Here is a 26,933-nt window from a genome sequence, read left to right as displayed (position 1 = left end):
CAGGGGTTATCAGAAAGGTTTTGTTACTCGAAGCAAACTAGAGGCAACCTTCAGTATCCTACAGGCCAATGGCAATGACAGTTCCAAAACATCACGAAGAGATCAGATTCTTTCCGTCTGGACCCTCACTCTTAGAACTGCCAGCTCTTTATTTATAAATTCTGCCTCATGAATTCCCAGCATTGCGAATGGCAATTTCAAGAGTCAGAAAAGGGCTCCTTTCTTTCCAGAGGCAGAACACAGTCCTTAATAGCCCATATTTTGGTTAGAACCATACTGCCTGAGGAAGTGATTTTTCTGTTTACTAGCTCTGACCTTGCATTAGTTATTGAACCTCTTTGTGCTTCAGTTTTCTCAACGAGAATGTGAGAATCTGAGAAATAAATGAACTAGTATTACAGTACTTAGTGCCTAGCATATAGAAAGTTCTATAGAAGTAATGACTATTACTATAGCTTTCCCATTTCTTTTTAAGTTCTCAAACTTTGGTGAGATACCTGGGTTAAAGTATAAATTGGCAAAAAGGAATAAAATTTGGCAAATAAGAAAGGCTTTTTCAGAAGTCCTCCAGGCTTCCCTTCACATCTAATCAGCCAAAATCTGTATCACCTGCCTATGCCTAAATCAATCACTGTCTAGAGAGATAGAATTATGATTGATTTAGAGTTTATATCAATCAAGACTAGTGGGTTATATCAATCAGCCCGGGGCTGGGAAGGTGCTGCCAGATTCCTGGTTAGCAGGATGGTGAAAGTGAAAGTGAAGTCGCTCAGTTGTGTCCGACTCTTTGCAATCCATGGACTGTAGCCCACCAAGCTCCTCCGTCCATGGGATTCTCCAGGCAAGAATACTGGAGTGGGTTGCCATTTTCTTCTCCAGGGGATCTTCCCGACCCAGGGATTGAACCCAGGTCTCCCACATTGTAGGCAGATGCTTTAACTTCTGCACCACTGGGGAAGCAGGATGGTAGGAACCTGATAAAAACAATCAATGTCTGCCGAGACTTAGTCTTGAGAGTCTGCGGTCTCTGCTAAGGAGGGTTAAAACAAATAACTTCCAGAGGTGCAAGCATCACCCCTACAAAACTCCTAACAGCAATGAAATAACGACAAAGGTCTGTTAAGGCTAGTGAAGTCTGGCACAGAAGAAACAGTATAGTATAAGCCACAGCCTGAGGAGAGTATGCTGGTCAGGCAGTGAAGTACGGCAGGGTCTAGACATGGAGGTGTGAGGCAGGCTGTGTTAGTGTCCCCAGACCTAGGGCTTAGATCACCAGCCTTGGACTAAACACCAAATCTTCTCAAAGCCTGTTTACTCATTTTTTTTTTTTTTAATTTTTACTTTATTTTACTTTACAATACTGTATTGGTTTTGCCATACATTGACATGAATCCTGAGGATAACCAAAACCACCTTCCCAGGTGGTGCTAGTGGTAAAGAACCTGCCTGCCAATGCAGGAGACATTAAGAGATGCAGGTTTGATTCCTGCATCGGAAAGATCCCCTGGAACAGGGCATGGCGACCTACTCCAGTATTTGTGCCTGGAGAATCCCCATGGACAGAGAAGCCAGGCAGGGCTACAGTCCATAAGATTGCAAAGAGTCAGACACAACTGAAGTGACTGAGCACGCACACAAAACCATCTTGAATTTGATGTTAGGATTAAATGTAAGGATGCATTTCACTCTGTGGTATAAGGATCAGAAAACAAAAACAACCAACCCACACATAACAAAACAATAATCCACAAAACCCACACAAAACATCACCAACAGTTAAGTATTCAGAAAGACAAAGTGCAAGGTGGGATGGGGTGGGGGGAGGGGCCTGAAGTGGGGTTGCAGAGAAAAAGGGGAAGCTACCTGACTTTAGACTAAAAATCCCCTTCAGGACCCTGGTCAGGTTTTGCTGCTCTATTGAAGAACTTCCATTTCAAAGTGTATCAGAAAAGGACTAACTTGATTCTACTTAGAGGTTTCTCTGCAGCAAAATGGGTAAGAATCTCACTTCTGGATTTGCTGTAACTAGTGTGTTCTATTCTCTGAAGTGGTTTCCCAATCTGTAAAAATTGAGTAAATCATGGCCAAATTTACTTCACTGGGCTTAATAAACTAAATATTAGCTCCTTCCCTTTTGAGGCAGCAATGTTGCTGAAACTGAAGGCCAACACAAAATCTATAACATAAAAGTCCCTAAAATTTTTCATTCATTCATGAAGTTGCAGTTATTTGTAACTGCAAATAACAGGCCTATCAGCCTTAATGAAGGATTCTGGAAACTAGAGTGCTTAAAAGAAAGGAACAGACACAGAAGGTGAAAAAGAATCTGTTTTGATATTTGTAGAGCTCTTGTGCTTGTGTGCTCAGTCTTGTCCAACCCTTTGTGGCCCCACGGACTGTAACCTACCAGGCTTCTCTGTCCATGGGACTTCCAGGTAAGCATACTGCAGTGGGGTGCTATTTCCTTCTCCAGATCTTCCTGACCCAGGGATTGAACCCAGGTCTCCTGTGCTTCCTGCACTGCAGGCAGATTCTTCATCCACTGGGATAAGCCACTGGGGAAGCCCCACTAGTCTCCAGACAATGGTATCTCATTTAATTCTTAAACACCTGGGTAACACTGTCCCCTTCCCCTCCCCCTCTCTAGAGATGAGGAAAGGAAGGCTCAGAAAGGAAGGAAAATAACATTTATTTTGAACTGTGCTAGATGTTTTCCATATGCATTACTGCATTTGACATTTAAGTGACTTCTCTGGATGAGAGCTAGGAAGTAGTAGGCAGGATTATAATACCAGATCTGATTCTAAACTCATTGTTGTTCAGCTCAAGGGAATAATTTATGTTTCCTCAGGATCAGGGATCTTACAAAACTCAATCTTAGAATCTCATTTAGCTCCCCACCCCCAAAACACCCACAATAGCTGGGGTTAGCAATTCACCTTGGAGTTGTTCTGTTTCTTTCAGATTAAAGATTTCAAAGCAGGCCCACTAGCAAACAAAAACAAAACACCTTTACAACTCTTGCCTAGGATTAAAAGCTTTCTTTCCCTCTTTTCCAGCCCAACCACTAGAGGGCCAGGCCACAAAAAACAGCAGCTATAAACTAGAGCTCTGGAGCGATCCACCCGGTTTAAGCCACTTACTGTGTGACCTTGCCTAAGTTACTTTACCTCCCTAAGCCTCAGTTTCCTTATCTGGGATAACAGTATTATCTCAATAGATGGTGCAAATTAAATAAAACGTGACATGTAAAGCAATCAGAACAATGCCTGCACAACAGGAAGAGCTTAGCAAATTTAACAGCTTTTATTGCTGGAGAAGAAGTACCACTGATGGGTCTGTCCCTAAGTCCAAAGACTTCGCCATCGTAATCTCTCTGAGCATTGCCTTTGCTGATTGGAGTCCCTTTAATAAGAGCAACAGGTCGCTCCTTTTCTGCTAATCAGGGCCAGGCCCAGAAACCTAAAGTCCCCGACCTATACATGACTACGAGGTATTGGCATTGGTTTTCTACCACTACGAGGGCTGTCACTCTGAACCCAGCCGAACCACCCCATTTCCGCCTCGGCTCGGGAAGTTCTCCAGGCCTTCAGCGGCCCAAGCTGCTTTTGGCATGGCTGCCCCTGGTTATCAGGCCTAGAGCCGGATCGCCTGGCGTACCTTCGCCAGAGGACTTTCTCTCTCAGACGTAGGCAGGATTTCCCTAAGTTCAGGGGAGTCAGTGAATCCAGTTAATAGGCGCGTCGGTCAGACACACGCCTGGAGAGGGCTCCCTCAGCGTCGTCCGGGCCTGCCACCCGGAGCCCGGCCCCCAGTCCCGCCGCCTGGAGCCCGGCCCCCAAGCCCAGGCCCGGCACAGACCAGAAGGTCGGCCCCTTTCTAGCCTCCGGGAACGCGTGCGATCCGGCCCAGGGCCACCACGTGGGGGTTCCAGAAGTGACAAGGTATTCCCGGAACCAACCCCCAAAGACTGCTCCCCGCATGGGCCCTAATCCGGCCCCAAACTGGCCTGAGCGGCGCTCCCGGCCTGGCTTTTCCCCTCAAATCTATTTGGAGGAGATTCAGACATCCTCTACAGTCTGGAGATAGGCTCTCGCCAGACTCCAAGCTCCGAGACTGTCTCAGCCCGAATCCCCAATTGCCTGGTTTCCTTACTCACCCATCGCGGCTCCGCTCGCTTCTACTTGGCGGCGGTAGCGGCGGCAGCTTCAGCGGCAGCTTCAGCAGACAATATGGCGGATCTGCAGGACGGCAGCCCGGAATGGACAAACAACTTAACATTCAATACCGGGAAGAAACGCGCTTTCGGCCCCAACCTCTAGTTCACACAGACGAGCTCTTTTAAAGAGACCGCAGCTGCTAAAGGCGGGGAACTGGGATGAGATATGAAAGCAGTGGGTGGAGGAAAACTGGGAGGGACACCTACTAAATAAAGTTAAGCTGCTTAAGATTTCCCAGCTTCTTCTACTATTTCCTGTTTGTAGTGAGGTGTCCTCCCCTAGAAACTTTTTCTTCCAAAAAGGCATTCCTTCCTTTTGTATTAATAGTTAAAACCACGCATAGACCCTGGACTGGATATGAATAAGGAGTTATCCGGCAAGGTAAAGTGACTTGCCCAAGGATATAGAGATAAGGAAATGAAGAAATCTAAAGTAAACCTGATTACAATCCTATTGAGAGATAAGTAGTAAAATGACACATAGTTGACAGAGCTTCATTTATCCCTACTGCAAGCTCTCTGAGGGCAGACTGCTCTTAAGCACCTAGCACAGTATATGGGATAGTGTATGTGCTCCATAAATATTTATTAAATGAATAAACAGATGAATGAAGAGATCTGTGAGTTACACAAAACAAGGAATATAATCTCCTTATTTTGAGATTAGGAAATTGAGACTCTGAGGTTCAAGTGTCTTTTGCTGTTGTTGTTGGCTGCACCCTGTGGTGTGTGGGATCTTAGTTCCCTGACCAGGGATCGAGCCCTCATCCTCTGTAGTGGGGAGCCTGTAATCTTAACCACTGAACCACCAGGGAAGTTCCTTATGTGCCTTTTGAATCGTGAAATTTATGGCTGGTACACATTAGACCTCCCTTTTTACATAATTGCATTCCGGTCCGCCTGTTCCCCGCCTCAACACACAGAGGAAGGCTATGTCTTTAAGTCATGGATCCCAAGAAGGAACTATCTTTTGGGAGCCGAGGTCCTGTCACAATAAATTGCCATCTCTAATTGTGTACCCAGCCCATTGATGGAAGCAACTCAAAACGCCAGTTCTAGGATTCGGGGTCAGGAAAGGGAGCCTTATCTTCCTCTTCCTACTGCCACTGCTCAAGGTCAGACCCCTTTGTTCTCTGCTGGTCTGTTTTACCTGTCTCCACACTGGTCTCCTGTATCCAGGTTCTCCCACTTGCTCCATTTGGCTATGGTGAGTCTTAGTTGTGGCACTTGGGATCTTTAGTTGTATGCAGAATCTAGTTCCCTGACCAGGGATCAAACCCAGGCCCCCTTCATTGGGAGCTGAGAGTCTTAGCTACTGGACCACCAGGGAATTCTCCACACCGACTCCCTGCCCCAATCTCTTTAAAAGCAAAGACCTTATCATGTTAGGCTGGTCCTTACTGGCTTCTTGGGCAACTCCCCACCAGGCAATCCAGGCTCCATTCATATTTGGGAAACCACATTTTCCCATGTATGCTCCTATCTTCTTTTGTGCCTTTCCATACGCTTTTTAAAAAGTATTTTTGTTTATTTATTTTTGGCTGTGCTGGGTCTTCCTTGCTGGGTGTCAGCTTTGGTTATGGCAAGCAGGGGCTACTCTTTGTTGTGGTGCATGGGCTTATCATTGGAATGGCTTCTCCTGTTTTGGAGCACCAGCTCAAGGGCCACGGGCTTAGTTGCTCCAAGGCACGTGGCATCTTCCCCGACCAGGGATCGAGCCCACGTCCCTGCATTTTCAGACAGGGTCAGCCTATGTCCTCTCTGCTCCCTCTTGCCCTGGACACACATTTTCCTTAGCACTTGGCACCCTAGGTTGTTCACGAGGTGTCTCTCTCTCCTGGTTGTCTATGGAAGAGACTGTATCTTTCTCATCTCTGTCTCTGTCCCAGTGCCTGGCACAATGCCTGACTCAACAAAAGCACCAAAAACATTTGCTGCAGTGTCTTCTATGCACCACCAAGGGAGCGCCAGTATAACTTGTGGCAGAACAAGGACTCAGGGGACATGCTCAGACTAGATGAGTGTCTATAACTGTCTCTTCTCCTGCCAACCCCTGAGCCCTCCATCCTGTGGTCCACGGGGAGGCAGGAGGGCTTCCAAGCAGCTTCATTTCCATTCTTGCCCTTGGCCTTGCTCACATCCCCTCCCTTGTTGTTCAGTTCCTAAGTCTTATCCGACTCTTTGGGACCCCATGGACTGTAGCACGCCGGCTTTCCCTGTCCTTCGCTGTCTCCGAGTTTGCTCAGATTCATGTCCATTGAGTCAGTGATACCATCTAACCATCTCATCCTATCACCCCCTTCTTCTTCTGCCTTCAATCTTTCCCAGCATCAGGGTCTTTTCCAATGAGTTGGCTCTTTGTATCAAGTGGCCGAAGTATCGCAGCATCAGCTTCAGTCCTAATGAATATTCATGGCTGATTTCCTTTAGGATTGACTGCCTTGATCTCCCTAGCCTACAGCCATTGAGCCTCCCTGATTCAGTCCCTGCAGACCTTTCCAGCTCCAATCCACCTCTGCCCCACTTTCCTTATCTTTCCTGTTCTAAGAACCACATTCTGCTTACCCTCCCTGGATACACCAGAATGTTCCAAATCTCTTTGCTACTGCTCTGCTTGAAGCACCTTTTCCTCCTCTTGTCCCTCTGTGAAGTGGCTGATACACTCAGACTGACCCCTCCTCCAAGAAGTCCAGAGAGTATTCAGTGTTCTCTCCCATGAGCCATTCTGTACCTTGTAACTGTTATAATCACCTGCGTGTATTGACATGTTTGTTTCTGTGTCTTGGCATCTTCACCATCTACCGTGGTACCTGGCACGGAGCAGGGTCTCAGTGACTGCGTGCTGAGAATCAGGACATCACATCAGGATAGCAGTGTCATCTTTCAAAGGGTTTTGGGGCCCAGCTCTACTACTTCCTAGCTGTGTTACCTTGGGCAAGTCACTGTAGCTCCCTAAGCTTCTGTTTTTCTTCTATAGGACGGAGAGCACCTACCTCCTAGGGTTGTCATAAAAATGGGATTAAGGACAGCCCTGTACTACATGGAGGACAGCCTCTGGCATACAGCAGCTACCGCTGCTACCTTGATCTCTGGTGTTTCCTCATCCTTTCTCCACTGGAGAAGGCTGCACACGTGGGGCTTGCTGGCCCAGAATCCCACACCTCTGCTTGCTGCCTGACAGGCAAGAGGGGAAAGAAATACAAGACACAGGCTTATTGGGAGTATAAAAATAGGAATTTTTTTTCCTCATAATCACATCAATTATCAAAGAAAGAAACAGTATGTAACAAAAATACAAAGCTCTGGTGGATTTTTTTGTTTTTGTTTTTGCCCCTCACCCATCCCTCCCATACAGCTACTTTCCAGGGAGCCCCTGGCTGAAGCCTGAATGCTGTCCCTGGGTCGTCCTGGGGCTCAGGAGAACCGGTGGTCTAGGTCCCTCTGGGAGTTGGCCGAGTACGAGTAGGCCTTGCCCAATACCAGGCGGTCCCGCAGCAGCTTGAAGAAGGCGTAGTAGTTGCTGAAGAGGATTAGTGCCAGTGAGATGGTCTGGTGCCACTTGTCGGAGGACATTAAGGAGTATAGCTGGTAGACGATGACCGCGCCCTCCAGCAGCAAAAGGATGTTCAGGATCCGCAGGGGTTTGCTGAAAAAGAACTGCCCAGGAAGAGAGTAGGCATGGACTGGAAAGCAGGCTCCAGAAATCTGCCTCTTGGATGGGGGTTCTGGGTGGCCAATGAAGGGGTCAAACTCTTGGGGCCCCATGCAGACTCGGGTGGGGAGTCGGACTTCATGGGGTTGGGTATGGACCTTGTCACCTATCTGCCTTTATTTGTGGGCCACTGCCTCCCTGGGACTTCTCGGTGGCCCACTGGTTACAACTCCACCTTCCAATGCAGGGGGCATGGGTTTGATCTGTAGTCAGAGAACTAAGGTCCCACATTCCGTGGGTACAGCTAAAAAAAAAAAAAGATGACTACTGCTTCCTACATAGTTGTTTAAGATCCTGATCAACTTCTACCTTTTCTCAGAAGCTTTTCTTGAGAGGTCTGGCTTGTCCTATCAAACTTTTTCTGGTTGAAAAGCAGTATGTGACCTTCTGGGTACTGTCAGGCCTGAACAATGTAGCATTTTATGACAGAGACATGTAAAGTTATTATAGACTCCACAGCCTGAGTCCTTTACTACTGCGTGTGCAGCATTCCTCAGCTAGGCCAGAAGCTTCCAGGGAACATGGGCACATATCACTCTTACCTGACGTGCACAGGGCAAGGCAGAATACAGAGGACTAAGAAAAACTTTCTGATCAATTTGAAAGAATGATCAACGTCCAGGGATCATGATTCTGTAGGGGCCAAGGTACCTACACCTCAAGAGCTAATGACAGGATGGGAGGAGGAGTGGCAAGGAACAGGAGCCCAGGAGACCAGCAAGCCAGGCTCAGCTCTGCACCCGGCAGCTGCAGGACCTTGGGCAGGTCCCCTTCCTGTCTGGACCTCAGGTTTCTCTACTGGGAAATAAAGAGATGAGGCCAGACCTATGGTTTTTCAAACTGTGTTCCTTGGAGCCCCAGGTTCCAGGGGGGTCTTTTAGGAGCTACTGGAGTGTTGAGCGGGACGTAAAGGGAGTTCCAACACTTTCAAGCAGAGCTGCACTGTGAGGTCCTATATACTGAACTTTAGTTTGACTGTGTTGGAAGAAAGGATTCTGACAGTAAAATAAGTAAATGAAATTCACCAGCCTAGATGATTTTGAGCAGCCCTTTTCATTGTGCTGAGTCTGTGAGTTAATACCAGTAATTCCCAGGTTTCTCAGTAAGGCATCCTTGGAACAAGTTAAACTCTCTGAGTCAATTTCAATACCTGAAAACTGGGATAGCCCAGGTACTTCTCTCTTACACAGGGTTCTTTCTGATGAAGCCTGAACGGGAGGGTTTGACCACAGGGCCTGGCACACAGTAAGAATGATGACTGTAAGGGTTTTCACCACCAGGAACCCCTCCTTTCATTGTATTATCTTCTCCATCCAAAGTTTTCAAAGATCGGGTACCAAGTGTGCTGTAGTGACAAGTGATCATCTGTATGACTGTCTTTATGCACTGCACAGGTGCACTCTCTTATTTTAGATTTGGGAACTATGGAAAATAGCCTTCTCTTGCTATGACATCACCTTCCTGCCCAGCTGACCCTCCTGCCCTCAAGATCAGGCACCACCCCTCCTTCCCAGTGGAGGAGACTCACGTGGAACCGGAAGTGGGAGACGTCGGAGGGAATGGCCACGTTGTAGTGGCCCACTGCTTTGTAGACGTTCTTGCTGTGCTTCACCAGCACTCCCTGTGGCCACATGCATTCTTCAGTCCACCTGGAGGCACAGACCAACAGAGCTCCTTGTGTCCAGCTCACCCACACGAGGAGATGCGGACAGACTGGGCATGGGGGAACCACCAGGGCTCTACTCTCATTTCTGTCACGTAGATACAATGACTTTCCTTTTCTGGGTCTTAGCTGCCTCTTCGGAGAAGGCAATGGCACCCCACTCCAGTACTCTTGCCTGGAAAATCCCATGGACGGAGGAGCCTGGTAGGCTGCAGTCCATGGGGGTCACGGAGGGTCGGACACGACTGAGTGATTTCACTTTCACTTTTCACTTTCATGCATTGGAGAAGGAAATGGCAACCCACTCCAGTGTTCTTGCCTGGAGGATCCCAGGGACGGGGGAGCCTGGTGGGCTGCCATCTATGGGGTCGCACAGACTGGGACACGACTGAAGTGACTTAGCAGCAGCAGCTGCTGCCTCTTCTGTAAAATGGGTTAAGAATCGCAAGAAACTCATTGCACTGGAATCAGAAGATTTAGGGCTGACATTCATGTCTCTGACAGATTTCAAGAAAACCCTTTTCCCTCTTCCCTGGGGTCATTTTCTTCATCTAGCCTCCCGTCAGCCTCACTTCTAGCCTCCAGGCATTCCACTGCGCAACTGCCCAAGTGGTCTTTGTAAAATACCAAGATGAGCCTGACTAGTTTCTCCTCAAAACCCTCTGAAGGCTTGCCGGTGCCCTTGGAGTCAAGCCCCGAGGGTGTGTCCTGGCCTCCGAGGCCCTGTAAGGCCTTCCATGACCCGCACCACACAGCGCCTGCTCAAGCCACCCAGAACTGCCTCTAGTTCCTCCAGCATACCTGACTGCTCCTGTCTCTCCATCAATGTGCTCCCTCTAGCTGCCATGCCCTTTCTGACACCTTATCCTTCTGGCAGGCTCTATGCTGCTGGTGCTGCTAAGTCGCTTCAGTCTTGTCCGACTCTTAGAGACCCCATGGACTGCAGCCCACCAGGCTCCTCCATCTATGGAATTTTCCAGGCAAGAGCACTGGAGTGGGGTGCCATTGCCTTCTCCGGCAGGCTCTATGTCATCTTTCAAAACCCAATATCCTTCAGAAAGTCTTTGTCAAACTCCCCACAGAGTTCAGCATCTTTGAAATGGTTTCTGAAGCTACTGCTATTGGTCCACTTTCTCCAATGTGTTGTCATTTATTTATTTCCCTGTATCCCTCACTAGTCTGGGAGGACTGAAGGGAAGGGATGGCGACCAGTTCATGTCTGTGTCCTCAGAGCATGCCACACAAGAGGCCTGGCACACAGAGGCCCCCACAGGGCATGTGAAGAAGGTTGTGAGACCACTGAATTTTCTTCCATTGTTCTTTGAGATCTCCCAGAAACTCCAAAGCGTCCTGGGCCAGTTAACTGAGAATCACTGTCTCCAAGAAGCTCAATCTCATTGAGCTATTGATTCTTTCATTTAAAATACAGCTACCATGTTATTTCTCAGGTTTGATCCCTGGGTTGGGAAGATTCCCTGGAGAGGGAAATGGCAACCAGCTCCGGTATTCTAATCTGGAAAATCCCATGGACAGAGGAGCCTGGAGGGCTACAGTCTAAGGGGCCGCAAAAGAGTCAGACACAATTGAGTGCGCACACACACACCCATGTCATCTGTAATAAAATGGGTGAAACTCACAGAGAATTTGCAGAATGAAAGAAGCTGGGCCCAAGAATATCTACTGATTTACTTTATGTGAAGTTGTAGAACAGAGAAAACTAGCCTATGGTGAAATGAAATGAAAGATGGTTGCCAGAGAGAGGGGGTCCTTGGGAAGGGCCAGGAGGAATTTTCTGATTCTTTTCTGATCGGCTGAAATTTTCTGATAGGCTAGCAATGTTCTGTATCTTGATAGGGATGGGTTACATGGTGTGTATGCCTTTCATCAAAACTCAAAGAACTGTGCACTTTTTAAGACTTAAACATTTCAACTGTATGGAAATTTTACCTTAAAAAAAAAACACAACAAAACAACTATACATAAAAAACACAAAAGATCTGCTGTGGACCAATCACAAGCCAGGCATTTTGCCAGGAGTGAGGAGATGGCTAAGTGCTTGACAGACAAGGACCCTGACCTCCAAGAGTTTTAGTCCTGGAATGATGGGCAAGTAACCAAGCAAACACAGCAGAAAGTGTTAGGTGCAATGCTCACAGTTCTGTGCGGGTGGTGGAGGCAGAGCAGGGACACTGAACCTGTCCTGGAGGGGGTCAGGAAAAGGGCTCCTGGAGGAAGCCACGTGCTAGACGATGAATAAGAATTAAGCAGGAACGGAAAGTTGGAAAGGCCATTCGAGGCAAAACACGTATCAAATTCAAAAGTCTGGGTACAGAAGTAGACAGAATTTGAGGATCTGAAGAGACTGGGACTGGCTGGAGCAGAAGATAAGTCGGGTTAGGGGGGAGAAATGGAGCAAAAAAGGCTGGCAGGAGCCAGTTCATCATGAGATGCCATGTGAAGGAGCTTGGATCTTACCTGCAGATCATGGTGAGCCATGGACAGGCTTATCCTTGTATTTAGCCATGTACTATCATTCTCTTTTACCCTTCTCTCAGAACCTTAAGCTAAGCCAAGCCCTACTTTGGCCCATTTGGCAATACCCATCTGCTTTCTGGACCACCTGGATAGAGGAGGGACCTTGACTGGCACGGAGGGCCAACATCAGGAGCCTGAGCCTCTGTGGCCTCCCTCTACAAACCCGTCTAGGGGCCTCTTCTCTGCCAGGCCTCGTGCTGGGCACAAGACTCAGATGTGATACGGGTGGTCCCAGCCTCGAGGAGCTTCCAGTCTAATGGGAGAATACAGACAGAAAAATTAGCGTAACTGGGGTGAAAATACTATGAAGAAAGGCTGTAGAAATGCTAAGCACCAGGAAGGAGGGGCCAGGCTGAGGGGAGGACAGTCCAGCCCCTTAGGGCTCCTGAGCGCAGGGACATTGGCCTCTGCTCTGACTCCAGTGCCATCCTGCAGCTGGGCCTCTTTTACCCCACTCAACCTAACCCTGTGTACATGCTTATCACGCACACCTGCCGGTGTAATCCTCAAGGGGTCTCATCTCAGCTCTTGCCTCCTGCGGCTCTACTTCCCTGGCCAGGTTATGTCATCAACGAACACAGCACCATATCCTGTTAACCAAACTAAGGTTTCCTTAAGGCACATCTTGGAATGGACCCCTCCACTGTTCAAAAACCGTCATAGCTCCCCTCTGCCTAGAGGTCAAAGTCCAAGTTCCTTTGTGTAAAACACAGCACCAAGCCTGGGATGGATGAGGTAGACGCAACGCTTGCTGAAAGAGTAGACGAGCCAATGACTGGATGGATGAGTGAGCGGGAGGAGGGAAGTAACAAATGAACAAGCACATCAGCCAAGCAGTGAGTACGTAAGTCAGCGAATGAGAAAGTCAACGAGTCTAGGAATTTACTACCTGCTCCCTTCCTATCTCCAAGACACTGCAAGGTACCCAGCGACAGGGGGCATGTCCTTCCTGGGCCCTGCCATATTCTACTCTGGCTATGAGGCTTAGCATACAAGACATGCTCAGTAACTATTTGCTGGCTGACTGAATGAGCTGATGGCAAGGGCGGGGTGGGGCTGGGGTTAAGCAGAGAAGGGCAGACTCACGGGTGCTGCAGCACGTTGGAGCACAGCGCCGGGTCCACCTTCTGCCAGCAGCCCAGGTGGGCAGCGGCCTTGTGCAGCAGGTCGCAGTAGCTGGCAGGCAGCAGGTGCTGCATGAGGATCACCGAGGTGCTGATGGACACCAGCAGGAAGAGCTCGCAGGACCAGCGCTTGTCATAGTAATGTGTGTTCTGGAGGCAGCGGGAGGTGAGTGAGACCACAGACACCCGTAACGGCCTCACGCCATCCCCTTCCCTGACTCCCTCTTTCCTCGGAGATCAGGACAGCCCCAGACAGACCTCAGGGTGCCCTGACACCAAAGATCAAACACCTAACAAAGGCAGCTCAATCATGGGCTTAAACCCTGAGCCCACTACTCAGCTTTCTCTTTTTTTTTTGGGGGGGGGGGTAAGAAATAGATCTATTTAGAGAGAAATACACTTCACAGAGTGTGGGCCAACCTAGAAGGCAAGAGTCCTCAGTTTTCTACAAAGAAAAATTACTCTCACTCTGAGCCAGAGAACAGGTCCTGGGATTCAACAGAAATGAGCTCAAATCTTGGCTCCGCTGCTTAGTCACTATGTGACCTTGGGCAAGTCACTTTACTTCTCTGCAGTCTAGTTGCCTCATCTGGCAAATGAGGACAAGAGTAGCCACCTCTGAGAGGCGTGAGGAGGATACTACTACTCAAGAAAGCTCTAGCATTTTGCCCAACAGACATGAAGTCTTCTCAACCCCCAATCCATCAGTGCAGCCCATCTTGGGAGAAATGTGACGAGCTGGCTAGGGATGTGCCTTCCCAGAAGGCGGCACAAGCCAGAGGGGGAGCATAGGCTTTTGGAGTCACCCAGATCTGGATGAATCTGGCTTTTGGACTTAATGATAGAGTGGGATGCTGTGACGTGCCTGGGCCGAAACAGCCACACTGGAATACAAAGTGACTCCTTTCTGTTTTTAAGTATCGTGAACAACCATGCTGTGTGCCCCTCACTGGCTGGGTGACCTTGTGTGGGCCACGTTCGGTCGGCAAGCCTTGTTTTTTCCACTCTGAAATGGAGGCATTTGGGATTGACATGTCTGTCTTGCTATATATTCAAAATGGATAACCCTCAAGGCCCTACTGTGCAGCAAAGGGAACTCTGCTCAGTGTTACATGGCAGCCTGGACAGGAGGGGAGTTTGGGAGAGAAGGGATACATGTGCATGTATGGCTGAGTCCCTTTGCTGTCCCCCTGAAATGGCTGCGTCATTGTTAATCTGCTATGCTGCTGCTAAGTCGCTTCAGTCGTGTCCGACTCTGTGCGACCCCATAGACAGCAGCCTACCAGGCTCCCCCATCCCTGGGATTCTCCAGGCAAGAACACTGGAGTGGGTTGCCATTTCCTTCTCCAATGCATGCATGCATGCTAAGTCGCTTCAGTCGTGTCCGACTCTGCGACCCCATGGACAGCAGCCCACCAGGCTCCTCTGTCCACAGGATTCTCTAGGCAAGAATACTGGAGTGGGCTGCCATTTCCTTCTCCCTAATACAAACGAAAAAGTTTAAAAAATATATAAATAAATTAAAGGGAGGCAGTAGTCACTCCGGCCCTCGAGAGAACAGATGGGAATCTCATCAAGAGCAGCAACCTCGTTTCTGCAAGCAGGAGGGCTCCTGGAGGCAGCAGGAGGGGTCCCGGGCAGACCCCTCCTCTCTCTGCGCTAAGCTACGCACCTTCACGAACCAGACCGGCACAAAGGCCACGTAATAGGCGCTCAGCATGGCGCTGACCAGCACCTCCTTCATGCGCCAGTTGAAGTCCATCTTGAGGAACTCCACCTCGCTGCGGATGAGGCTGGGCGACAGGCAGCAGGCGTGGGTGGGCATGGCATCGGGGCCGTACAGCTGCTTCGTGTGCTGCTTCCACGTCTCCCGCAGTGTCAGCAGGTAGTCCCGGCTCCGCGCCAGGCCACTAACCGCCTCCCGGGGACCCATGGAGGCCATGTGGCTGAAGAGGTTTGTCTTGCGGAGGTCACAGTTCAGCTGCAGGAACGGAATGTACATCCCAAACCTGCTGGGGAAGACAGTGGTCAGGGCAGGCCTGGCCATGGGCCAGGATCCCAACCCTTAACCACCCAAGGAATCTTCTTTCCTCCCTGGGCTTTAGCTCTCCTGGCTGCTCCGAGGGGAGTTCTACCAGTCCTTAAAGCTATCCAGCCTCCCAGCCAGTGATCAGTCATTCAACACCCCTGTTAGCCCTGCACACGGAACAAGCCCTGTATGGAGTGGGGGGAATACGGTAGGAGGCAAGACCCGAGTCTCAGCCCTCCGAGTCTACTGCTGTCCAGCGGGAGTCATGACAGCACTCATTCCCTGGGCACATCCTGAGCTCCAGACGCTGCACTAAGTGCTTTACACGCACTCTCTTCTGTTTCTCCTAACTCTGTGTTAGGGACTCTTATTTTGTGCCCTTTTCAGCAGAGGAAGCTGTGGTTCAGAGAGGTGGAGGAGTGGCTTTGGAAAAGTCACACAGTTAGTAAGGAAGTTATAGAGCTGGGGTTCAAATCTGGAACTGTCTGGTACCCGAGATCAAGACAGACACTCAACAAACACTAAAAGCAATTCATTAATTAAAAATGTACATGGTACCACAAAAGAGAGGTAGATGTGGCCAAGGATGCCTATAAGGGCAGCTCTTAAGTTTACAGAGGGGGACAGTTCAGCAACAGTATTTGTTGTGTGTCTATTATGTACTAGGCACTGAAATAGGCCCTTAAACAGTATAAACTCCTTCTGAGGCTTAAGTTAAGGGATGGAGTGTGTGGCTAATATAATTTAAGGAGGAAATTAGACGACTCATAGCTAGGAAGAGTAGATAACTAAAGCAGGTAACTGCCAGGCACAGCACATGGAACGTCCTTACAGGTTCTCTTTACAGGCATTCCTCGTTTTAGCTTATGCTACGTTACATCGCTTCAGTCGCGTTGGACTCTTTGCAACCCTGTGAACTATAGGCTACCAGGCTCCTCTTTCGATGGGACTCTCCAGGCAAGAATACTGGAGCTGGTTGCCATGCCCTCCTCCAGGGGATCTTCCCGACTCAGGGATAGAACCCATGTCTCATTATGTCTCCTGCATTGGCAGGCAGGCTCTTTACCACTAGTGCCACCTGGGAAGCCCTTAGGGCCTCTCAGTTTCCCCAGGTCCTCAGACAGCTCCAGAAGGGTCCCTGGGCTGCCACCAGGAGCTACAGCCAATGAAAATTCTACTTTTTCTTATCTATAGTAATGTTCTCTTCCCTTATTCTGAACTTCCAAGAGGGGATATAGTGTTCTTAGGCACTCATATATTAGCCTCTTTGGGTTTTTGCTTTCTGATCTATCTAATGGGAATGTTACTACTTTCCCTGCATTAAGATTCAAGTAAGATAACAGATAGGGCTTGCCTGGTGGCTCAGATGGTAAAGAATCCACTTGCAATGTGAGAGACCTGGGTTCAATCCCTGGGTTGGGAAGATCCCCTGGAGAAGGGCATGGCAACCCACTCCAGTATTCTTTCCTGGAGAATCCCCATGGACAGAGGAGCCTGGCAGGCTCCAGTCCATGGGGTCGCAAACAGTTGGACATGACTGAGCGACTAAGCACAGCACAGCATTAGTTAACAGAGAATTTTGGTCAAGAGCATAATCTTTGGGATCAAACAGGCCAGTGTTAAAACCCCAGCTCTGCCACTTACTAGTGCTATAATTTAGGACAAACTATATAACCTCTCGGAGAAGGCAATGGCACCCCACTCCAGTACTCTTGCCTGGAAAATCCCATGGATGGAGGAGCCTCCTGGGCCGCAGTCCATGGGGTCGCTAAGAGTCGGACATGACTGAGTGACTTCACTTTCACTTTTCACTTTCATGCACTGGAGAAGGAAATGGCAACCCACTCCAGTGTTCTTGCCTGGAGAATCCCAGGGACCGGGGAGCCTCATGGGCTGCCGCCTATGGGGTCGCACAGAGTCGGACACGACTGAAGCGACTTAGCAGCAGCAGCAGCATATAACCTCTATGAGCCTCGGTTTCCTTAACTTGCTTTAATTGACATAGCTTGTACTGATTCTCTATTATGCTAACGTTTTCATAAATACTCTTTAATTGTTAATCTTCGTAACAATGCCCAGCATGGTGTCTGGCGCAGAGTAGAAGAGCAGTACAATTTTGTTTAGAAAAGAAAGAGGCCAGTGATTCTGTGGGACAGAAAAGAACACTGAAATGGGATTCCCAAAGCACTCCTCAGGATACTCGGTGGGAATGAGGGGGTGGGCACCTACACGAACACACAAGGGCTCAGACTCCAACTTAAGGACAAGTACTTAAGAACTGTCCTTGGCTTTGCCGCTAGGAAGTGCAGATACAGCTACATTATTCGATAACAGCTAATGGCTGCTCTGACAGGTCAAAAGTTAGAAACATCTTCACATGCATTCTCTTTCATCCTCTCCATCCAAGATGTGACAGTATCCATGTAGAAAGTAAATAAAGAAAAGTAGAAAATAAATCCATATCAGCAAAAAGGACGGGAGTGGGGGTTATCAGTACATAACTGATTCTGACAAACTTAGATGGCAGATGGAAGCATGTTGACAAATGACGCAGTCATCGTCTTCAGCAGCATGTCCAACAGAAATATGAGTCACATATATACTTTTACATTTTCTAGTAGCCACGATGAAATAAGAATTAACTTTATACTCTTTTATTTAACCTAATATATATAAAATATTGTCATTTCAACATATAAAATGATTATTTGTGATATATATGAGATATTTTACTTCCTTTTTGTTTTTTTGTGCTAAGTCTTCAGAATCTAGAGTATATTTTACACCAATAGTACATTTCAATTAAAACTAGCCTATTTTAAATGTTTAATAACAATAGGCAGCTAGAAATTACTAAACTAGATAGTGTAGGGCTAGATTCGTCATGAGAGGGCTATGCTGCGGGCAGGAGCTGATCTGTCTAGAGTGACCCAGCAGAGACTGGCTTGAAGTGGGCACCTTTGATCGAGGGTAGAAGTGAGAAGCAGGGCTGAACAAACTGGATTAAAAACAATCTGTATTCATGAGTCATTCCCTTTATTCTCCTACACAACTTACACAACCCGTCCTGAAAAATTCTTCCCTAAAGAAACTGAATAAACTGGGAATTGAGGTCTTCAATGGGGGCATTCCAGAGTAATACCTCTCTTCCCTTTCTCGACTATGGGGGCCCATAGCCTAACAACTAGCACCTTACTCACTGGTCCTAGAGCAAAGTATACCAGCCAGTGTGCCCTGCCCACATACTCAGAACTCCCAGTCAAACCTCCCATTCAGGTATACAATGGTAGAGAGAGAAAAAAAGGCATTCCAAGCTACTCAGTCCTCAACTTTAAAAAATTCTTCTTCCGGTAAGAAGCGGATTTATTTAGAGAAAAACACTCCACAGAGTGTGGGTCATCTCAGAAGGCAGGATCAGCCTCCACTCTGAATTGTAACCAGACAACCAAAGAAAGTAACTATACTTAGCAAACTAGCAGCATGAAACAGGAAAGCTGATTCAGCGGAAGGACAAAATTGAAGGGACACAAGAGACTTTAAAACCAAGCACAGAATGCTATGAGAAAAGATCAATCAGAAAACAAAGAGGCCTCAGAGATGAAAAATAAGATTGCCGAAAAAAATCCCAATAAAAAAGCTGGAAGATGAAGTTGAGAAAATCCCCCTAAAGGCAAAGTAAAGAGAGAGAGAGAAAGATAGCTAGAGAAAGAGAGAGAAATCAAGAGGGGAGGGAGGAAAGGAGAGGAAGAAAGGGAGAGAGATGAAAGGTATGACGGACAGTGTAAGAGAAACAGATGACCAATCTATGAGGTCTACCATCCGATGAAGAGAAGTCTTAGAACAGAAAAAAATGGAAGGGGAGATATTATCAAAGAAATAGTAGAAGACAATTTCCCTGACTTGAAGAGACACCCAAACCTCAGGGTTAAAAAAGTCCTAAAGTACTGATAAGATGGAACGACAAAAGCGCCACATCAGACACATTCTTGTGAAATTTCAAATAATAAAAAGATAAACAGAATATTCTTAAAAGCTTTTAGAAAGGAGAAAAACAAGTCTTCTACAAAGTAACTGGAATCAAACTAGCATCAGATTTCTCATTAGAAACACTGGCTGCTAGAGACAATGGAGCAACATCTTCAAAATTCTGAGAGAATATGAATTTGAACTTGAAAATCTATATTAGACCAAACCATCAATCAAGTATGAGGGCAGAATAAAGATATTTTTAGACATGCTAGGAAAAGAATGTATATACCTCCCACATACCCCTTGTTAAGGAAATTACCTGGTGATAATGCACTCCAGCAAAATAAGGGAGAAAACCAAGAAAGAGGAAGACATGGGATCCAGGAGACAGTAGATCCAACACAGAAGGGCAGCGAAGGAAAGTCCCAGGCTGAGAGCTGTACAGCAGGCCTAAAGAGCAGCCACTCCAGACTGGAGCAGGAGGATGGAGGGCTCCAGGAGGGATGTCTCTGGGGGGAAATATGGACTCTAGGCAACAGGTAGCATGACTGACAGGCTGGATAAACTTGAGGATACGTTGAAGGCCCATCATTCTTTTGTCAAGGAGGAAAAATAAAGGCGATTAGAAGCTCCAAGAAAAATAACAGCTATATGAGAAAGTTACAATCTAAATATGAAGCAAACTAAAATGTGGCATGATTTTAAGCAATTGATGACATGTAAGGAAAGAGAAACCATTTGCCCTTGACACTAGGAACATTCTTTTTTTATGAGGCCCAAGATTAGAATTCAGGAACTAGAGAAAGAATATCTTTCTATGCACACTACTCAGTCCTGCAGTGAATAACAGCCTCATACTCATAAAAATATCAAGGCCACTTATTGGTTTTTAATCTTTAGAATTAGCCCAAAGAATGGAAGACTTAAACATGTCTTCCATGTAGGAGAATGTGAATGTCAAATGTCAAATGTGACAACAGAGTACAGCTGCCAGGAAGTGATACGAGGAAGAGGGGAGGAAAAGAATTGATGGGTAGGGCTCTGAATACAATATTCTTACAACAAGGGATTAAGACACTGACTACTGCTGATGGAATAAAAAATACTGACACTCATATTATTGAAAAAGAGGACCAATAGGAAACTGAAAATAATAATAATTGTCAAATACTAGGAACAGCATGGATAGAAGGTGAACTAAACCTTCAACTGTCATTGCAGGAAATTGATGGACATGTGCATGTAGGGGTGTGTACGTGTGTGTGTTGTGTGTGTGTGTGGTATGCTTGTATATAAAGAACATTCATTTTTTTCCAGGATATATAAGAAACCAGAAACACTGGCGGTTACCCCTCAGAAGGGAAACGGGGGAGTAGCTGGGAAAGAGGAGTCAAAGGAAGGATTTATCATTCTACATTCTTTTATACATTTTGCAATTTTAATGATGTAAACCTATTACCCCACTATGAAATCAATCAATAAATATTTAAAGAAATAAACAAAAGCACAAGGACATTAGAATTATGGAGGTGACTCAAAAAACACTTAAAACCAGAAACCGTGAAAGAGGTTGCCTATGAGAAGTGGGACTAAAAATCTGGAGGGTAGAGTTAAAGGCTGTTTTCCATCATAAGTTGTTTTTAGCTGCACTGCATGGCTTGCAGGCTCTTAGTTCCTCAAATAGGGATCGAACCTGTGCCCTTGGCAGTGAAATTGAAGTCCTAACCACTGGACCACCAGGGAATTCCCATCATCAGCTTTTTAGCACTACTGGATTTGATCATACATTATATATACTTGTCTCATATTAATACAAACTCAAAAAGTTAAATAATATAAAATAAAGCAAAACATGAACACTGGGTAACATTTGAGTAGTGTCCAGAAAGGGCTGAATTAAGGCAATTTTTAACATTTCTTTCAGTACAACCCTGGAGGACCATTTGTTAGTATCTATCTATAATGTAAAGCATGCCTTTTGGTGCAGTAATTCTACTTTGGGGAATCTGCTATACAGAAATATTGGATAAATGTGCAAAGATGTATGGAGAAGAATGTCTCCTACCTCGCTGTTTTCAACAGAGAAAAGCTAGAAACAACTCAAAAATCCACCAATAGAATACAAAACAAAACACACGATGGAAAGTCTATTCAGTGGAATACTGTGAAGTAAAGAAGTGAAGTCACTCAGTCGTAGCCCCGACTCTTTGCGACCCCATGGACTGCAGCCTACCACTCTCCTCCATCCATGGGATTTTCCAGGCAAGAGTACTGGAATGGGGTGCCATTTCCTTCTCCAGAGGCTCATCCCGACCCAAGGATTGAACCTGGGTCTCCTGCATTGTAGGCAGACGCTTTACCATCTGAGCCACCAGGGAAGTCCTATGGAATACTATGAGGCCAATAAAAAAATGAGACAGACCCATATATAGTGCCATGGAAAAATATCCACCTTTTATGACCATGAGAAAATGTAATAAATTATACAATATCATGCATAGGGATTAATCCCACTTCTGTTTTAAAAAAACGTATGTGTGTGTACTTGCACAGGAAAAATGTGGAAGGACACACTGCAAAACACAGTTTTCTAGAGGACTGAGATTATGTGGGATTTTCATTTTCTATGTTAAAAGCCTCTGTAAAGTTTAATATTTTTATATGACACATACCTCTGACAATTAAAACCCAGTTATAACTGAAGCAAGTGTGACTGGGCTCCGATCATGACAGTGCCCTTTTGGTCATGCAGGGGAGAGAGAGAGGAGTTTCCCAGGGAACAGAGATGGACTGGCCTGAAGAAGTTCATGATCCAGAAAGCCCAGGGGTTGGGAAATGACTGTGAATGCCCTGGCAGCCAGGAGCCTGCCCCAGGAACAGCCAGGGTGGAGATCTTGCCAAAGCTCTCCCCAATTCCAGGCCAGGAAGGGGCAGGCCTGGGCTTCTCCCAGAAACTGTCTTCCCATCCTCAACTATCTGGGTTCTTGCAAGATGGAAGAAGAGGGTGAGCAAAGTAAACAGACAGACAGACATACAGATATGCATGTGAAGACACACATGCATGCACACACACGCTTCATTCACAGACATCCACACAGAAACACGCACACACACACAGATGTGTGCATGCACACAGACCTGGGGGAGGCACCGAGAGGTTACACAAACACCAAGACGCACAAAGAAACAGAAAGAAACAGAGAAAGAGGAAAGAAGAGAGAGCAAGACGAAGCCTGTGCATCCCTGCTCTGGAGCTGTGGGCGACACACCCAGATCTGAGCCCCCTTCTGACCTCGCCTTCAATGGCACCTTGGGGCAATTAGGCCTGCCAGCTCAGTTTCTGCTCCTGCAAAAGAAGGGTAATCATCCTAGTCTCAGGGTGGTGCTATTGGACAGTGTGAGAAGGTTCTGTCGCTGCCTGCGTGTCGGCTGGGCACGGGGGGCCCGGGGCCCAGCAACTCTTGGGGCAGAGGTCAGGAGCAGGTGCTGGGCAGTGAGGGGTGAAGTGACGGGTACTCACGGATAGCAGAGGAACAGGAGGTTCAGGAAGGAGTAGGTCCTGAAGAGGTGAATGAGGGAGCGGCACAGACTCCAGCCTGTTGCCGTGAGAACGGTGAAACGGGTGAGGAACAGCAGGATGGAGCGAAAGAGGGTGACCTTCCCCCTCTGAGAAGCCTGGGTCAGGGGAGATAGGACGGGATGGGGCCTTGGATGGAGGTCATGGGGGCTGTGCCCAAATCCCACCCAGCATGGCCCATGATTCCCTCCCCTGCAGGGTGGGCAGAACCTGTCATGGCAAATCCTTTCCCTGGACACCCAGAAAACTCCAAGAGCCAACAGGATGAACACTCTTCAGCCGAGTTCAAAGGGAGCCCCCAAGGAAAGGCCTCAGGGATCAAGGGCTGGGAATGCCTCCGTGGTGCCCCCAGGGGGTAAAGGGGAGTCCCAACGTCCCCGGGCCAGCCTCTGGGACCCAATCACCTCCTTCACGATGGACCCAATGAAGCGGCGGCCCAGAACGATGGTGGTCACCATTAGCAAGTTGAAGTCGATCAGGTGGAAATTCTGTCGGGGGCAGAGGCTGGGGTTCACGTGGGCCCCCTGCCCATATGTGGGCTTTTCATGTGCCCACCTCCCCCTGCCCAGTCCTTTCCATTGGGACTGTCCCCACTCTCTGACCTTCACAGGCCTCCAGCTGAGTCAGACCAGGAAAATACCTAGAGGAGTGGAACAGGACCCAGAGGAGGGAAGTGGGACAGTCCCTGGAGACAAGAGAGTGGCGTGTGAGCCCTCCTGCTCTGCTCACCCAGCCCCTGCCCCGCTCCTGCACAGAGCTCATTCCTCTCCTTGAAATAACCATGTATGCCTGCTCCCCCACAGGACTTAAGACTCTGTGCTCCTTGACACAAAATCTGAGTCAGATTCATCTCTGCTGCCCTTACGGTGTGTAGAGTGGTGCTGAGCACATCGGGGTGAGTGTTCAGATGTCATCGGTTCCTTTTACACCTCCCATGCCCAGTGTGAGGCCAAACACACAGGGTGCTGGACGAGATAAGCTAAACTGAAACCAAATGTGTCACTCGCTCACATACACGCACACACAGCGGGGCCTAGCTGGGCACCTACCAGGGAGGTGTGGGAGGGCGGGTGGGAGGGCGGATACCACCACACTGTCTTATAGATGTTGATGTAGTGGACGAAGAGGGCTATGAGCTGGCAGAAGAAGAGCTGCAATTCAAACAGAATGCTGGCCTGGACTGGCAGCTCAGGGATCTTGCAGTGCTGCAGGGGCACGACAGTCTGGGTGGCCAGTGGAGGGCTGGCGAGGCCCGTCCCCGAACTGCTCCTGGGGGTGAGAGGGTACAACATCAGAAGCTGACTGGAGAACCCTACCAAGAGGGGCTTCTGAGGCACAGGACCGTGGGGCAGGCTCAGAAAAGCAGCTGGCAGCAAGGATGGATGGAGTCCTCCTACTTCTTCTGCCTCTCAAAGAAGCTGACAGAGCCTTTCCCTATCCCTCCCTCATCTTTTTCAGGCTTTCCAACATTCCCCAGGAAGGAAAGGAAAGGTGAGGAGAAGGGGGCCCAGAGAGGGAAGACAACTTGTCCAAGCCACCAGTGAATTAGGAGCAGAACTGTGAGTGGAATCCAGGCCTTTGGGTTTATTATACTATGTCCCAAGGTGTCTGTCCCAGGGACCGCCCTCACCCAGGGACTTTTCTGCTGCTCCCTGCCCTTTAAGCCCCCATCTGGCATCTGGGGTATCACATCCTAGGGCTCAGTCAGGGAGAGCTCTGTCCAAACTGCTCCTCTGAGCCCACAGGGAAGTACAAGAGACAGCAAGTAGTTTACCTGGTGCGGGAACGGACACTGGTGACCGACGCGCTGGAAGTGTGGCCCCCACCCGAGCCCCCAGAGGATCCTGGCTCACAGAGTGGATTTCGACAGTAGGATGTCCTGTTGGGACCTCTTCGTCCTCCTGCGGGGCTCAACATAAGGTAGATCCTCAAGCCAGAAGGCATATATCAAGGATAACAACCTGGTGTCTCATTTCGTCCCTCAATCCCAGAGACCCATGATCGGTTCCCCCGCCTACCGCTTCAAACACATCTCCTGCCATTCTCTGCCTTGACCCCATGCTTCAGCCAGCCTGGTCTTTCTCTCCTTGAGCAAACCAAGCTTACTGCTACCTTCTGTGCTTGCTGTACTCTCTAGAGTACAGCATTCCCTGCCATTCTGTAGGTATCTGCCTCCTTAACTCTCTATCTTATTTCCATTTTTCTTTTCACAGTTCATTCTTCATCTTATTCATTTGTTAACATATTTTCTGCCTATCTTTTCCACTGGAATGGAGGTCAGTCTCTTTCACTGCTGTATCCCCTCCCTCTACCACAGTGCCCAGCCTAAGAGTAAGTGCTCAATAACAACATGTTGATGAGGGAATGAGTCCTGCAAGGTAGATTACCCAGATTAGTAAATTCAGTTTACACAGAGTCACAGATGGTATGGGGGTCTGGGTTCTGTGCTCTTCGAGCTGGTATACGCAGCTCCTTTGGGATACTACTACAAGTCCCTGTAGGCTTACAATTCCTCCAGGACCCAAGATCTGGCTTAATGGGCATCCTGAACTCTCACAGTCAGGATTTAGGGCCTGAGCAAGTGTCAAGGGAGAATGGCATGGTTGTGAACCTAACACAGACCTACAACCTCTTTCTCTCGGCTCAGCAATTTAACCCAAGCTCCCAGGTCCTGCAAAAAGCTCCTGCACAAAGCTCCTAGGCACCACCGCAGTCCTAAAGTTATGTGTGTGCTCAGTCACTTAAGTCGTTTCTGAAAGTTAATGTGTGTGTTCAGTGAGACCCCATGGACTGTAGCCTGCCAGGCTTCTCTGCCCACCGGATTTCCCAGGTAAGACTACTGGAATGGGTTGCCATTTCATTCTCCAGGGATCTTCCCAACCCAGGGATCAACCCTGTGACTCCTGCATTGGCAGGCAGATTCTTTACCGCTGAACCACCTGGGAAGCCCAAAGTTAAAGCCTTGTTCATATCTCCTCATGACCGCACAGCAGCCTCCACAGACACACACACCCCTTGCCCTAGCTTTTCTGCCTGGAAGCTTTACCCCAACGTTTCCAAAAAAGTTCTTGTCCAGGAACTTTGCCCGCAACTAGCCCCAGCAGCGCCAAAGTTCTGTTCATGTGCTACTGTACCTGGCTTAGAAAACCCCACACAGGCACCCTCAGTCCAAACGCTCTACCCACACCCACTCTTCCTCTCTTTAGAAGCTCTGCACCCACATATAGCCTCTCAGCCCAGAAGCCCCGCCTACACACAATTGTCAGCTCAGAAAACCCGCCCACAAGCCAATAGAAGCTCTCTCTGCCCAGAAGCCCGGCTCCAGAGGGGGCTCCCTTCATCTGAAAGGTCTCCTTTCCGCCCCACCTCCCCAGTATAAAGCCCCTACTGCCCAGAAAATTTGCCCCTGTACCAGGGCCTACAGGCTAGGAGCTTCACCCTTAGCATGAAGGCCACGCCCACCGGCAGCCCCGCCCCACTCTAGCCCGGGACAGTGGGTCCTCATCAAAGCCCCCAGGAACCTCCGCATTTTAGAAGCCCCGCCCACCCCAATGTCCCGCCCCCACAACAGAAGCTCCACCCGCAAAATAAGAGGGGGCGGGGTCCCCCTGGGCCCAACATCCCCACCCCCTCCCCTCGCCGGGATCCCGTCCGCGTGGGGGAGCAATTAGCAGCCCGGCCATCCTGACCCCGGGGCCCGCCCGTTCCCGGGCCAAGCCGGACCCGTGCCGCTCACCCATCTCCTCCCCCCGGCGCTCTCCGCTTCGCCGCCGCAGCTCCTGCGGGCAATATGTCGGAGGCGACGGCGGCCGGGAGAGGACTAACCGCCGCAGCCCAGTCCCCGGGTATCAGCTGCGCGCTCCCGCCCCGCCGCCAAATTTGCATACAAGGCGGGCTAGAAGCTGAGAGCGCGCTTCTTAAAGGGACCGCCCTGGACAAAGGCAGTGCCGCGCGCTCTTTGTCTCGCGGTCTCCCACGCCCTTCCTGCAAATGCTGCTGGAAAACCCGAGAGGGAGGAGAACCTATCTCCATCTCTTCCCTTGCCTGCCTTCTCCTAGCACCTTTTCAGGGCCGAGGGAAGGGGCCAGAACCTCATCTTGGTTCC

The 26,933-nt window shown here is 48.6% G+C and overlaps 2 protein-coding genes across 5 annotated transcripts in view; both read right to left on the bottom strand.

The window, feature by feature from the left end:
• Positions 1-4,347, bottom strand: part of KPNA6 (karyopherin subunit alpha 6) — a 56,147-nt gene extending 51,800 nt beyond the window's left edge. The window contains exon 1 of the mRNA XM_005676715.3: positions 4,160-4,347. Within this exon, the coding sequence (XP_005676772.1) occupies positions 4,160-4,163 (4 nt within the window). The 5' untranslated portion in view covers positions 4,164-4,347. The remainder of the gene's footprint in view (positions 1-4,159) is intronic.
• On the bottom strand, positions 7,432-26,713 carry TMEM39B (transmembrane protein 39B). Of its 4 annotated transcripts, XM_018057615.1 has the most exons (9): positions 26,565-26,713; positions 24,603-24,729; positions 23,878-24,097; positions 23,233-23,316; positions 22,772-22,926; positions 14,926-15,262; positions 13,216-13,403; positions 9,460-9,580; positions 7,432-7,876 (listed from the first exon to the last, which is right to left on the bottom strand). In XM_018057615.1, the coding sequence occupies exons 1-9, from the start codon at positions 26,566-26,568 to the stop codon at positions 7,634-7,636; spliced, it is 1,479 nt and encodes a 492-aa protein (XP_017913104.1). In that variant the 5' UTR covers positions 26,569-26,713; the 3' UTR covers positions 7,432-7,633. The 4 variants fall into 4 exon arrangements, with proteins under 4 accessions (XP_017913104.1, XP_017913113.1, XP_017913109.1 ...); XM_018057624.1 differs by lacking the exons at positions 24,603-24,729; positions 26,565-26,713 and adding an exon at positions 23,431-23,513 and having other exon boundaries at positions 23,878-23,987; XM_005676718.3 differs by lacking the exon at positions 26,565-26,713 and having other exon boundaries at positions 7,435-7,876; positions 24,603-25,648.

Source organism: Capra hircus, chromosome 2, assembly GCF_001704415.2.
Source record: "Capra hircus breed San Clemente chromosome 2, ASM170441v1, whole genome shotgun sequence".
In the NCBI taxonomy this organism is placed as follows: domain Eukaryota; kingdom Metazoa; phylum Chordata; class Mammalia; order Artiodactyla; family Bovidae; genus Capra; species Capra hircus.
This window is presented reverse-complemented; position numbering and strand designations above follow the sequence as displayed.

Excerpts from the sequence above, each read along its gene's own strand:
- TMEM39B (XM_005676718.3), bottom strand. The coding sequence starts at position 24,772 with ATGCCTTCTGGCTTGAGGATCTACCTTATGTTGAGCCCCGCAGGAGGA. Across the intron at positions 23,317-23,877 it reads CGCCCTCCCACACCTCCCTG|AATTTCCACCTGATCGACTT; the intron begins GTAGGTGCCCAG and ends TGCCCCCGACAG. Across the intron at positions 13,404-14,925 it reads TGCCGGTCTGGTTCGTGAAG|AACACACATTACTATGACAA; the intron begins GTGCGTAGCTTA and ends CGCTGCCTCCAG.